The sequence below is a fragment of the Ursus maritimus genome, unplaced genomic scaffold, assembly GCF_017311325.1.
Source record: "Ursus maritimus isolate PB19 unplaced genomic scaffold, ASM1731132v1 scaffold_3, whole genome shotgun sequence".
NCBI lineage: Eukaryota > Metazoa > Chordata > Mammalia > Carnivora > Ursidae > Ursus > Ursus maritimus.
Window position 1 is genome coordinate 94483433 of NW_024425563.1, and position 12856 is coordinate 94496288.

At 62.1% G+C, this 12856-nt stretch overlaps 1 protein-coding gene across 2 annotated transcripts in view; it reads right to left on the reverse strand.

The window, feature by feature from the left end:
* Positions 1–2306: 2306 nt before the first annotated feature.
* MYO1G (myosin IG) overlaps positions 2307–12856 on the reverse strand; it is a 14926-nt gene continuing 4376 nt past the window's right edge. Inside the window, exons 7-22 of one of the 2 annotated variants that reach the window (XM_040644479.1) lie at positions 12660–12779; positions 11855–12079; positions 11601–11746; positions 11099–11213; positions 10825–10995; positions 10570–10640; positions 9552–9626; positions 9250–9382; positions 8508–8674; positions 8001–8208; positions 5595–5818; positions 4959–5103; positions 4249–4353; positions 3979–4092; positions 3229–3383; positions 2307–2549 (exon numbers count right to left, since the gene is read on the reverse strand). In XM_040644479.1, the coding sequence (XP_040500413.1) occupies positions 2393–2549; positions 3229–3383; positions 3979–4092; positions 4249–4353; positions 4959–5103; positions 5595–5818; positions 8001–8208; positions 8508–8674; positions 9250–9382; positions 9552–9626; positions 10570–10640; positions 10825–10995; positions 11099–11213; positions 11601–11746; positions 11855–12079; positions 12660–12779 (2331 nt within the window). In that variant the 3' untranslated portion in view covers positions 2307–2392. Of the gene's footprint in view, positions 2550–3228; positions 3384–3978; positions 4093–4248; positions 4354–4958; positions 5104–5594; positions 5819–8000; positions 8209–8507; positions 8776–9249; positions 9383–9551; positions 9627–10569; positions 10641–10824; positions 10996–11098; positions 11214–11600; positions 11747–11854; positions 12080–12659; positions 12780–12856 lie in introns of those variants that run through there. The other variant, XM_040644480.1, reaches the window with a different exon arrangement.

Genomic DNA, 12856 nt, shown 5'->3' on the forward strand with positions numbered 1-12856 from the left:
TTCCTCTCCCACTCCCCCTGCTTGTGTTCCCTCTCTCGCTGGCTGTCTCTATCTCTGTCGAATAAATAAATAAAATATTTTTTAAAAAAGTTATCATTTACAATAGCACCAAAATCTGATGGTCCGAGAAATTAAACTGATACAGACATGCAAGACTATTATAGAGAAGATTATGAAACTTATGACAGCTCATTGGTTAGACTTTGGGACAGGGAGAGACAAACGTGGGTCAGAAAGCTTAATTTTTGTTTTATTATCTATCACTGTGTAAAAAAATCACCACTAAACTTAGTGGCTTAAAACAACCATTTAAAAAATTTTTTTTTCGAGATTCTACTCAAAGCCTGCTGGTCTGGCTGGTGGGCTCTTCCTCCCACCCCACCCCCACTGTCCCTCTCTGTGTCTGTGTCTCTCCCTCTCTTCCCCACGTGGCCTCTTCCCATGACTCTCCCCAACTCACCCTTCTTAAGGCTTGAGCCCAGAAGTGCCCCACCCCTTGCGATTAAAGCCACTCACTCCCAGGGCCAGCCCAGACTCTGGGGGAAGCCTGCACGGGTGCAGACATCCACCCGAGGCCGGAGGGAACTCAGGAGCAGAGCTGGACTCTGAGGCAGCAAACCTTCAGGACCACAGTCCCCTTCTGCAAAACCAGCGCCTCTGTTGGTATGGGGCATGCAAGCCTGAATCTGGCCCACCCAGCATACGAATGGCCCCAGGCAAGTCACAGAGCCTGTTACCCCACCTGTCACAGTGCAAGATAAAGCTAACACTGACCTGGTAGGTGGAGAGCGAGGTGTAGTTTGCAAAGCGCTTAATATATGACAAATAGAAGGATTTGCAGAGTGATGTATAATGTATGGAAATAGACTGCTGTGAGGTCAGGGTTGAATAAGGGGGTTCTAGCTCCTTCCTCTTCCTGGCCTGTCACTCAAACCCCTGAGGGCATCTCAGGATCCTGCAGCCCTAGGAACCTGCCTGGCAGCCATGACATTTCTCTCTGGATGCTGGAGAAACCTTGCTTGGTTCTGGGCCTTCAGCATGGAGTGTCTCCCAGCAGGGCAGGAACCCCCAATGTTGCCAGGTGGTGCGTGAGGCCCTTCCCTCTGGGCTCCACGAAGCCCTGCCCTCAGCCAGGCAGCCAGGCAGCCATGGAGAATCTGGAAAGGAAGCAGGCCATGCTGACAGTCTCTGGCAAGCCACCTCCTGCAAAAGGAATTTACAACGGGCCAGGAGCACCTGCTGTCTACGGCAGCTTAGCATCTCCGGATCCCAGGGGACCTGAGCACCCTTCACAGTCGGCCTGCTCTTCAAGAGAACGGCTGGCTTGTGCCGAGGCCTCCTGCGCTGGGGACTGATGCTGGAGCAGGCTACGTGGGGGCTTCCAGAGGTCTCCAGGCTGGGTTCTGCACAGGAGGTGACCCCACTGAACCCCCTGGAGAGGGAAGTCCACAGTGACCAGGGGAAGCCTCAGGAGCTGTGGGCCCTTCAAAGACACACCCGAAAGCCACGGTGGACACCTGCCAACCCCCCTCCAACAGGGCACAACCAGGCAAGGATGCCACCCAAATTTAGCGTGCCCCAGGAGGGAGGGAGCAGCTTTGAACGCCAAGGGGCCACCTATGGAATTAAGATAGTCCATGGGGTTGCCAGGATGGGGCAGGGGGTAGGGTTGGGGCATTGTGGGGCAGAGGGGCTGGGGAGAGGCACTGCTGGCTAGAGGGAGTGGAGCTATGTCCACACATGCCTTCCTTTGTTTGGCTTCTGAGACGCCCCAGACAGAAGGTCCTGTCCCAGACTGCAGGAGGTCCTGGCTCAGGAGTCCCAGAAGAAGGGTTCCTGGGGCCTGGGATGCCCACCCCCAGCAGGGACACAGCCAGCAGCAGGGACAGTGTCTGCCCCAGTGTGTGCTCAGCCAGAGCCCTGCCCCTGGGGTGGCCCTGGGCCCCCCAAGCTTCCCCAATGGCCACTCCCCTCCCCTAAGGCAAGGAACACCCTTGGCAAGACAAGGAGTCTTAGGGGAGGGGATGGGGGGAGGGTACGGGGGAGAGGGAATGAGGCCTCAGCTGTGGGAGGACAGGCCTGGGACATAAACAGCACCGTTTCCTCTTGGACCACGGACTCCACCGCCAGCGGGTCCATGGGGGGGGGGGAATGCTGTCTTGCTGCCCCACCAGACTGGGCCCCCAGGCCTCCTCTTCCTCCAGTTCGGGTGACCCCAGAGGGGTCAGCGCAGGACGCAGGGGTGACATTTGTCAGGTTGCTGGCTGCTGTGCCGATGTCCACCCACAGACACAAGTCTCGCAGGGTACAGACACAGAACCCTTTATTGCACAGCGCACCGGGGTCTGGCGCGGGGCTGGCATGGAGGGAGGCCCAAGTGCGGCGGGACAGGTCAGCGGCTCGGCCAGAGGAGCGTGAAGGCACCGCGGCTGCAGCGGAAGTCCGGCTCTGGCTGCTCTGGCTTGGGCTCCACGGAGACGAGGCGCCGGGGTCCGCGCTGGCTCAGGGGGATGCAGTCCGAGACGCGCACCTCCAGGGCTCTTCCCTTCCTGAAGCGGAGGCGGGAAGGCGGTCAGGGGGGCGGGGCCGGGCGGCCAGGGAAGGAGGCAGGTCAGGGGGCGGGGCGGGGCGTCAGGGGAGGGACTGTGCGGGAGGGCGGTCGGGGCGGGGTAGGAGGAGGAGCGGTAGGGGGCGGGACGAGACGTTGGGGGGCGGCGCGGAAGGGCGGTCAGGAGGCGGGGCGAGGCAGGGGGCGGCCAGGGGGCGGGGCCGGGTGGAGCAGGGATGGAGACCGGCAAGGGGGCGGGGGTGTCAGAGGCGGGGCGGGGCGGAGCTGGGCGGGACAGGAGGGCGGTCAGGGGCGGGGCGGGGTGGAGCTGAACGGGGTGTCAAGGGGCGGTGCGGGGAGGGAGAGCCGTCAGGGTGGCGGGACCGGGACGCGGGAGGGCGGTCAGGGGCGAGGCGGGAGGGCGGTCAGGGCGGGGCGGGGCCAGATGCGGCGGGGCGGAAGGGCGGTCTGGTAGGCAGGGCAGTCAGGGGGTCGAGGCCCGGCGGGTCTGGGTGTTAGGGGCGGGGCGGGGCGGGAGGGCGGTCAGAGGTGGGGTGGGGTGGGAGGGCGGTCAGGGGTGGGGTGGGGCGGGACAGGGTGTCAAGGGCCGGGGCAGGGGGCGGTGAGCGGCGGGGCTGGGCCACAGGACACCCGGTCCCTCTCCGCGCGCCCGGACTCACCCTTGGCAGTACGCGGCAAGCACGCCCACCAGCTCCCCCACGCGGTTGTCTAGCGGCGGCCGGGAGCGGTGCAGACACACCACCAGGTCGTCCTGGCCCCGCGCGTGCAGCACCACCAGCTGGTCCCGCCCGCTGGTCACGCTCAGCCCGGTCACCTGCGCGGCCGCGGCTGGGGTCAGGAGAGCGGCAGGCGCTCCTCTCCGCCCCCAAGAGCTCCGGGACGCCGGCCGCCCCCAACAGCCTCCCGGAGCCCCCAGCCCGCCCCCTCCGGGTCCCCTTTCTCCCTCTCTAGCTCCGCCCACAAAGGGAAGGGTTGGCCGAAACACTGCTCGAGAGAACTTGATCTAGGAAGGGAGGGAATGTTCTCGATCGGCGTCTCTTATCCGGCGCCACCGCTCTCCTGTGGTTCCCTGAGTATGCTGGTGCGGCGGGGGGCTGAGCCTTCTGGTTTCCCTCCATTACGTCTAAGCGGCCACACAGGCGTGGCCGACGACTAGATGGGCCCCCCAGTCGGTTACAGGGACCCCAGGGAGAGAGCGCTGCGCACCGTAACCGGTCCGCCGTCGGGCGGGACACCCCTAGGCCGCCACGGATGTGGGGAAGAGGGTCCCGTGGCTTCCCCAACCCCCTGAGCAGCAGAAAGTCCCCGCCATTCTGAGCTGATTCTGAGTTCTAGAAAGCTCGGACCTTCCCAGGTAGGCGCGAGTGGAGGGGTCCTGCAGAGGCCCCCACCTTACCCCCAGGGCTCACCGCTTCCAGGGGCACGGCCCGCATCACCCGGTACTGCCGGCCGGGGTCCAGTTTGTAGAGGTGCCGGTCAGTGAGAAGGAGTGCCCGGTCCCGGCTCTTGCTGAAGCGGTTCACCTGCGGGACAGCCGCTTTCGGGGTCACCTGGCCGGCCCCCGGGCTTCCTCTCCCTGGACCGCTTTTCTCAGGAACTGAGAACGTTGGATCTGACCACTTCAGAAAACTGCCCTGGGCCTGGACTGGGGCTGCCACCTCCCCGGTCCCACACCTTACCTTCCGGACGTGGCTGGAGAACAGCACCGCCCCAAAGTTATCCTTCTCACGGAGTGCCTTTAGTCGTTCGGCAAACAGGCCCGAGGCTGTGGGGTTGTCCGTGGCCTGAGGACAGATGGGGGCTGCTTGACCACGCTGAATCAACAGCAAATCTGGTGAATGGGCATAGCTGTCCCTTGCCTTGTGACCCAAGTCGAGTCAGGCCTTATGCCAGCCTCCCCTGGGTTGTCTGAGGGCCCCACGCCCAGACCCTTGAAGCCCTAGGTTCTGGTCATGCCTGTACCCTCCACAGCTGCCCAAGCGCCCAGAAGCTGAGAAGGCAGGGTCCCGGGGGGCTAAGGAAAACCTTGAGCCTCTGAGCCTTCGTCCCCTGTAGAATGGGGTCAGGGGCACAGCTCACAGTGCCCATGTGAGGGTCAGGAGGAGCCAGGGCATGGGGTGCAGGTTGGGGGGTGGGGGTGGCTATACTTGAGAGACATGGGGAAGGGGGAGGGGCAGAGCGCAGAAGAGAAGGTACTCAGTAAAGCCCCGGCCAGCTGGTTCTGGGAGGAGACTCTAAGCTTCAGGGGCCAGGGCCAGGGGCAGAGGGGCATGGCCCACAGTTCGGATGGACAGCCAGGCCCATGAGAGGACATCTGGGGTGGACACCGGCAAGCTCTCAGCCCTTGAGCCCCTCCTTGGTGCCCAGCCTTCATGGACCCCACACTCACAGAGGACAGGTAGTCCCTGACCCAGGCCCGCCGGCAGCCCCAGTCCTGCCGTAGCTCCTGCAGGACCCCCATGGCCGCCACTTTGGCCTTGATCTGGGCCATGTCTGAGGGTGGGATGTTCTTCACCAGCTGCCGGGCCCGCCACCTAGAGGGAACCGGCTGGTCAGATGGACCCCATGCAGCCCTCACCTTCCCCACCCCGGTCCCACCCTGCTCACATCCATGATGTCCTCTCGATCCCTTTCCCCCACAGGAGAAGGCCAAGCCTCTCAGCCTGGCACTGGCCATCCTCAATTTCGGCCTCCCTGGTCTCAGCAGGAAGTGGCCCCTCCCGCTCTGAGGAGTGGCCGCTCTGTGCCCCTCCTCCTGGAGAACTCTGCCTTCAGAGCACTGCTAGATGCATCGTTCCCCGCATTCCCTTGTCCCAGCCAGCCACCCTCCCCTGCAGGCCTCCAGCAAGGAGATAGCAGGGCTCTGCCAATGACCGTGGGGTACAGGACCCAGTTACTAGGCACAGCCTCCTGTTTTCCTGCTTAAGAAATGGGACTTCTGGGGTGCAGATGGCTGGGTGCAGGTGTTCAGTGGGTGCTGGCCGAATGGGGAAAAACGAAGGGGCTAGTGGCTGAGGGCTCGCACCTGCAGAACAGCGCTTGGCAGGTGTCCTGGAACGGCTGCAGCACAGCCGGGGGTGGCGGCCAGACGAGGTCTCGGCCGTAGAGGGGGGGCTGCCTCGCAGCCTGGAACCGCCGCTGCAGCTCTGCCAGATGAGCACGCACCTTGTGCCTCCGGAACCAGCGCATGATGGTGTAGACGGCCCGCAGTTGTCGGCAGTGCCGCCTGGCCAGCGTGCCCCGCCAGGCCTGGGGGGGCCAGCCGAGCCTTCCATCAGTCTCAGCCAGGGCCCACCTCCCTGCCTGATTCCTTCCCCTCCCCTGCGGCCAGCCCACCTCCTCCACCCTCAGCCCTGTGCTGGGCCAGGCTGACCTGCCCACAACTCCTGGGGGCCACCTCCACCTGACAGCGGGTTGCTTCCCAGGTGGGCGCAGGGCCCTGCTGGAGCTTCTGCCTGGGAGAGGCAGGGGAGAGCCGCTCTCCCCACTCCTTGTCCTTCCACCTGGCACCTGCAGATGGGGGTGCTTTCCCCTCTGTGAGGGGCAGCTGCCAACTGTCCACCTGGAATCCGAGCTGGCCCAGGTCTGACCTCTAACTGGTAGAGGCCCCAAGATGGAGGGGTACCCCAAAAATGCAACCATTAAAACCCAGACTGGGAACCCTACATGGCAGGCAGCCCAGGGGACCCACAGGTGAAAGCAGACTTAAGGAACCTGACTCAGACTGGGGAGAGGATGGCTGTGTGGACAGTCCTGGAGGGGGCGGGGCCGCAAGGACCCAGTGTGAGCCTCCCAAGTCCCATTTCCGTGACCACGGCATGGTGTCATGTTCCTAAAACCAACCCCTCCATGTTAGGGGAGATAGCAAAGCTCACAGCTAAATGCAGTGTGTCACCACGGGTAATAGTGGGACACTTGTGGCAATGAGAACACAGCCTGCGTATTATTCAGATATGTAGATTATGTCTTGTTGGTGTTAGGTTTCTCGTCTGCTGACCTCAGTGTGGTCAGAAAACGGAACGTACTTGTCCTTGAGACACATGTGCTGAAATACTGAGGGGCGCTGTTACTTTATATGATTCAGGAAATCATATAAACATATATATATGTGGGTGTGGAGGAATTCCTGTCCTTTGGGAACACTTACTAAAATGGCCCTAAACAAAATGATTTGATGGGGCGCCTGCGTGGCTCACTCGGTTAAGTGTCCGACTTGTGATTTTGGGTCCGGTCATGATCTCAGGGTGGTGAGAGCGAGCCCCGAGTCAGTTCCTAGCAGAGAGTCTGCTTGGTATTCCCTCTCCCTCTCCCTCAGCCCACCCCCAGCTCACATGCTCACAGTCTCTCTCTAAAATGAATAAATAAATCTTTTAAAAAATGATTTGCTTAAAAATATCCGGGATGGGCTGCAGGTGTCTGCACAAAACCACACACTGGTCACGGGGCAGCAAGATGATGGTGTGGAGTAGGAGGGGGAATTTGCACGTTACACGTGCTTTTCTCTAGGTCTGAAATCTTTCAGAGTCAATAGAAGACAAGAGGAGAAAAGAAAAGGAAGGGGGAGCGCCTGGGTGGCTCAGTGGGTTAAGTGTCTGCCTTCGGCTCAGGTCATGATCCCAGGGTCCCGGGATCACCAAGTCAGGCTCCCTGCTCAGCAGGAGAGTCGGCTTGCTCCTCTCCCTCTGCCCCTCCCCCTGCTCATCCACACACACACTCCCTCTCAAAACTAATAAATAAAATCTTAAAAAAAAAAAAAAAAGAAAGAAAGAAAAAAAGAGGGAGCCTGGATGGCTCGGTCCGTTAAGCGTCTGCCTTCGGCTTGGGTCATGATCTTGGGGTCCTGGGATCGAGCCCTGCATCAGGCTCCCTGCTCAGCAGGCAGCTTACTTCTCCCTCTCCCTCTGCCACTCCTGCTCCTTGTGCTCCCTCTCTCTCTCTCTCAACTAAACAAATAAAATCTTAAAAGAAAGAAAGAAAGAAAGAAAGAAAGAAAGAAAGAAAGAAAGAAAGAAAGGAAGAAAGAAAGAAAGGAAGGAAGAAAGAAAGAAAGAAAGGAAGAAAGAAGTAAAGGAAGAAAGCCAGATTCCTGAAAATCTTATTTGGAGCAACTGGATCCACCTAGGCCTGAAGCTGATGACCACAGGACTGAGGTGAACTAACCACATTCACACCTTTTGTTTAAGTCAGTTTCAGTCCTGATCTGTCTCCAGTTAGAGGGGATTCCTGTAGCGCCTGGAGGGGTGCTTGTGGGCCCCCTCGGTACTCACACATCCCCGCACTCCAGGTGGTGCACACCCCTCCCTCCCCTCCCCCCAGGGGCACACCCTTCCCTCCCTTCCCCCCCAGGTGCACACCCCTCGCTCCCTCCCCCCAGGTGCACGCCCATCCCCCCACACCCTCCATGGCAGACGGGCATCCGGCCAGGCTGCACCTTTTGCAGCAGCAGCACGATGATGGGGATAAGGCGTGCGCGGCTCTGTTCCAGGGTGACCAAAGTCTGGGGTGAGCGGATGAAGAGCTTGGTGTGGCCAAAGGCCACGTCTCCTTGGAGCCCATGCTGCTCTAGGAGGGCACTCACGGCTGCCCTGTCGGAGCCCAGCAAGTGATTGGGCCACGTGTACTCACAGGTCATCTTGTACCTGTCACCACAGGACAGGGCAGGGGCACTGAGCTCTGGGGGGGCATGCCGCCCCCCTCCGAGCAGATCCGATAAGCCCAGCCCATGCCACCCCCCACATGCCACTCAACCCAGCCCCTGCCCACCCCGCCCCCTGTGTCACACAAGGGTCCTCGCTGTCCGTGTCGTGCGTGTCCGCATCTGGGAAGCACTGGCTGGGTTTGGGACCCTCTGCCCACCCGTCCGACTCCTCACAGGATCCCGGCCCACGGGGGACAGACAGGCGGGGAGACGGAGCTCCGGGGGAGCAGGAAGCAGTACCTGAGCAGGAATCTGGGGTAAGGCTGGCGGGAAGCAAAGCCGGCCCTCCGGACCCGCACATTCTCCAGCAGCCCCAGGTACGCGACCTGGTGGCGACAGTGGTCCTCGTCCAGCCTGGCAGCCACCTTGTCCTCATTGGGCTTGATGCAGCGGACATAGAAGGGCTCCTGCCACAACGGAGGACACTCAGAGACACCAACGTCAGCCTCAGTGGCCGCAGGGCCGGTGTGCAGGTGTCCCTCCCTGCCGGTGGCCCAGGGAAGAGGCTCTTGCAAGAGGAAGGAGAGGCCAAGGGGCCAGGTCAGGAGGTGACAGGGCGGCCGGGAGCCCTGCCGGCCTGCAGAGGCCAGACTGAGTCTCCGGATGTTCTGTGGTTAATCGGGCTCTGGTGTCCTCTGGCTGCCCCTCTGCTTTGGGTCCCAAGCTCTGCAAAAAGCTAGTGCTGCCTTCCTGTCCTGTGAGCCCCGCCCACCCCCTTCCCGCCCAAGAGGCAGGAGGACAGGGGAAGGCTGGCTCAAATCTCCTATTTACTCAAGCTTCAGCCCCGCCCAGGACATCTTAATCTGCACTGTGGTGGGTTCTTCCTGGCTGGGGTGGGGTTGCGGGTGGGGATGCAGCTCACAGCAGACAGGAAATGAACACCACCTTCCCTGTGATGTGCAGAGGTGGTGGGGGCCCAGTTTGCCGGCCAGGCACAGATAGGAGGACCTGGAAAGATCCAGGGCGGGGGCAGGGGCAGTACCTTGCAGGCCAGGTTTTCCACCAGAGCCACCATGGAGTTCTTGAAGAGTGTGCCAGCCGTCAGGGGGCGCTTGGTCACCTCTGTGATGTCCTGCTGCCCATCCGGCCACATAGCCCGCAGGGTGGGATCCGAGCTGCGGACACAGGCCATAGAGCCAGCCGCTCTCTGGAGGGCAGCCCTCGCCCCAGCTCTGCCACTGGTAAGCTCTGCGGCCTCGGTGTGAAACCTCAGGCTGTCAGCCCATCAGGCAGGTGTCAGACCCGAGCATAGGAGGGCCCTTCCAGCCTGTGGCCCCCACACACCTGTTGTACATCAGCCGCTTGAAGTCTTGGAAGAGGTGGTCTCTGTTCTTGTCGATGAAGCCCTCCACTGAGTACCTGTGGGGCCAGGGCTGGTGAGGGGCAAGGGGCCTCTGACAGCCGCCAGGCAGCCCCTCACCCTCCTCCCCTGCCTCTGTTCTCCTAGGTCAGCCTCTCTCCCTCCCCTCCCACACCCGCTTTCTTTCTCAGCACAGAAGACTCCCGCCCTCAGAGGTGTCTCTCTGGGAGGATGAGTCGGTGCTCAGGCCCACAGCACTGGACCCCGGCTCTGGCGCATTTGTGCTGTGTGACCTGGGACCGGGGACCTAACCTGTCTGTGCCCCAGTATACATCATAGGCCCAGATCAGTGCCTACTGAGTTTCCATCAGTATCGGCGATGGTAGTTATAACTAGGAACTCCCGAGGCCGTGGTCTGCTTTGATTCTGCGGCACTGAGAACCTCAGATTCCTTGGCTTGCCCTCTGATGACAAAAGGCTAGAAAGCTCAGTGCCAACATCTTGGAGCACCTGCCAAGCTCCTGTGCAGACTCAGGGCACGGGGTCTGAGCTCTGGCTGCACTGTCCTTTCCCCTCGTCCTTGTGAAGGACACATCAGACACGTGTGTCTCTGTGAATCACCTCAAGTCCCATTCAGGGCAAGGGGCGCACAGGTAAATTAGTAATAATCTCACGGAGATTTCTGAAGGACTCCTGAGGTTGGTCCTGAGGGTGTGCCCCGAGGATGGTCAGTAAGTGCCTGGGGGCTTGCTGGAAACGTAGACTGTGGCCTGTCTGCCCCCCCCCCCAGCTAACCTGCACCTCCATAATAGCGTGCTCCTCCCCCAGGCACTGCCCAAAGTGCAGCCTAGATATGGGTATTTTTTTTTAAAGCTTCCAGAGGCTTCTATGGTACAGCCAGGGCCAAGAGCTCTGATCTTAAAGGCCCCATTTCACGCTTTTCACTTGTGAATCTGGTGTCAGGAACATCTTCAGCGTGCTAAGAAGGGGAGAGGGCCTTACGTGACGTCCCCTGCATAGTGCTTGATCCGGAAGTCTCGGCCAAACTCCATGGTCTTGTCTGTGGGGCAGAGCTGGGGGGGTGGGGGGGGGCAGAGTCAAGGCACAGGCCGGGGGTTTGTGCAGGGGACAGTGCTGGAGAGGAGGCCCCACCGAGACCTGCAGCACGGTGCCTGGGAGAGGGGTGGGGAGGAGGGTGCAGCCCCGGGACCAGCTGGGGTACAGGGCTGGGGGCGACCGTCGGGGGCAGAGGAGCACCTGGCGGCTGGTGTAGTGGGGGTGGTGGCGGTGGTGCGTGTCCAGGCTCTGCAGGAAGATGCGGTCGGTGATGGTGCCCGCGGCACTGCAGGCCTCGTCCAGCACGGCCAGCACGCCCCGGTGGGGCCGCTCCACCAGCTCCACGATGGTGGCGTTGTTGAAGTAGTCCACCTGGGCAGGGGGGGCAGGGTGGCTCCCAGTCTGCCCTCCAGCCGCCCGCTCAGCGTGCCGCGGCCCTCGCGCCCCCGCCCGTGAGGCCCAGGCCGGCACTCACGCTCTGCCAGGCGATGCCCTCCCGCTCGTACTCCTCCTGCTCCTGCTTGAGGATGAGCTGGATGAAGAGCTGCTGCAGCTTCTCGTTGCAATAGTTGATACAGAACTGCTCGAAGCTGCGGGCGGGCGCAGGGGCAGCGCAGTCACGCCCTCCCGCCCAGCTCCGGGCTCGGGCTCTGTGCCGAGCGCGTGCGCGGCTCAGGCCCCTCCCCGAGAGCCCCAAGGTGGGGGTGATTCTCTCGCTCTGGCCCCACCTCTGGCACACATGCTCTGCAGTGGATGTGGGGGTCATGGCCAAGGGACGTGAGCCCCCAATTTTGCCTTCGTGGGCACCACTGGATGGGTGGCACAGCGGAGGCAGGCTCGGGGGCCTGAAACTGGGGCCGGGACCAGCCGGGACAGACGCCAGACATCCTGCTCCCCAGCCCAGCAGAGCTCCCCGGGGCCAAGGTGGCCCTAGGGGTAGGGGTCAGAGCTGGGGATGTGGTGGCCCGGCTCCCCACCTGTTGACAGGGAACACCTCGAAGCCATAGATGTCCAGCACACCAATGACCGTGTCCTTGCCGTCTCGCCGGGGGTCCCGGCCCCGGGGTTCCATGACACCGTTGATCCGGTTCACCACCCACTCAAACAGCCGCTGGTACACTGCCTGGGGAGAGGCCAAGAGCCACTACGTCGGGCTGCCTCCATCCTTGCCTCCTCCAGGAAGGCCCCTGGGGGTCCCCACCTGACTCCCCACAGCTTGCCCCCAGAGGACCTTGGCACAGGCGTCCCGGGCATAGCTGGCCTCAGCTGCAGTGTGGCCCTTCTCAATGAGCTCCCTGCCTCCTGACGCCACAGTGCGAGACAGCAGGCAGCGCAGCACCAACTCCCGCGGTGTGGCTGTCAGCTGGGCCACGTGGTCCACCAGCAGCTCCTCAGCCACGGCCACGTGGCCCTGCTCCAGCCCGGCCTCCTCCGTCTCCACAAACTCAATGTTTCCCTGGGGATGGGGAGCCAGGACAGTCAGGCTCCACGTCCCAGCAGAGCTTGCCTGCACACCTCTCCCCAGGGTGAAGGAAGGAAAGGCAGGGCTTGGGGGTGGGAGGGCCTGGCTTCAGCCAGGGACGCAGCCCCAGATGTGGGAACGGCCCCTGGAGCACAGCAGAACTTCCTGCCCAGAACAGCACATCCATGGTCCCTCGGCCACCGCCTGGAGCTGCGATGCACCCCCCTGCACCTCAGGCCGCCTCACCGGGAATGGAGGCTCAGATGGGCTGAGGAACCGTCCAGAGCCGGCCAGACCTCACATGACAGAAGCAGGACACATCTGCACAACGTCAGCGTTACTGAGCCCGCACTTCCTTGCCTGCTAAGTGCAGGCTCACCTGCTAGACGGAGCTGTTGCAGGCCTGACCCGCCCGCCTGGGCACACAGAGCCTCCAGCTCCAGGCCCGGCCTCCGGGAGCCTGTAGCCACGCGCTCAGCCTCATGGAGGGCAGGATGGGCCAGCTATGTGTCTGGGCCGTCCGAGGTCAGTCTCCTCCAGGGGTGGTAACCCCGCAGCCCCCGGCCAGGCTCACCAGGTGCAGTATGGCCGCCAGGATCCGGTGCACGGAGCCCACCTCCTCAGCACTGAAGCCGATCACCCGCATGGCTTCCATCACTGCCAGGTAGTGGCTCTTCTCGTCACTCTCCAAGGCCTGCAGGATGAGGGGCTCAGCACCCCAGGGCCACGCGGAGCCCCTGAGTCCTCCCAGGGAGTGCCTGTCACGTCGGG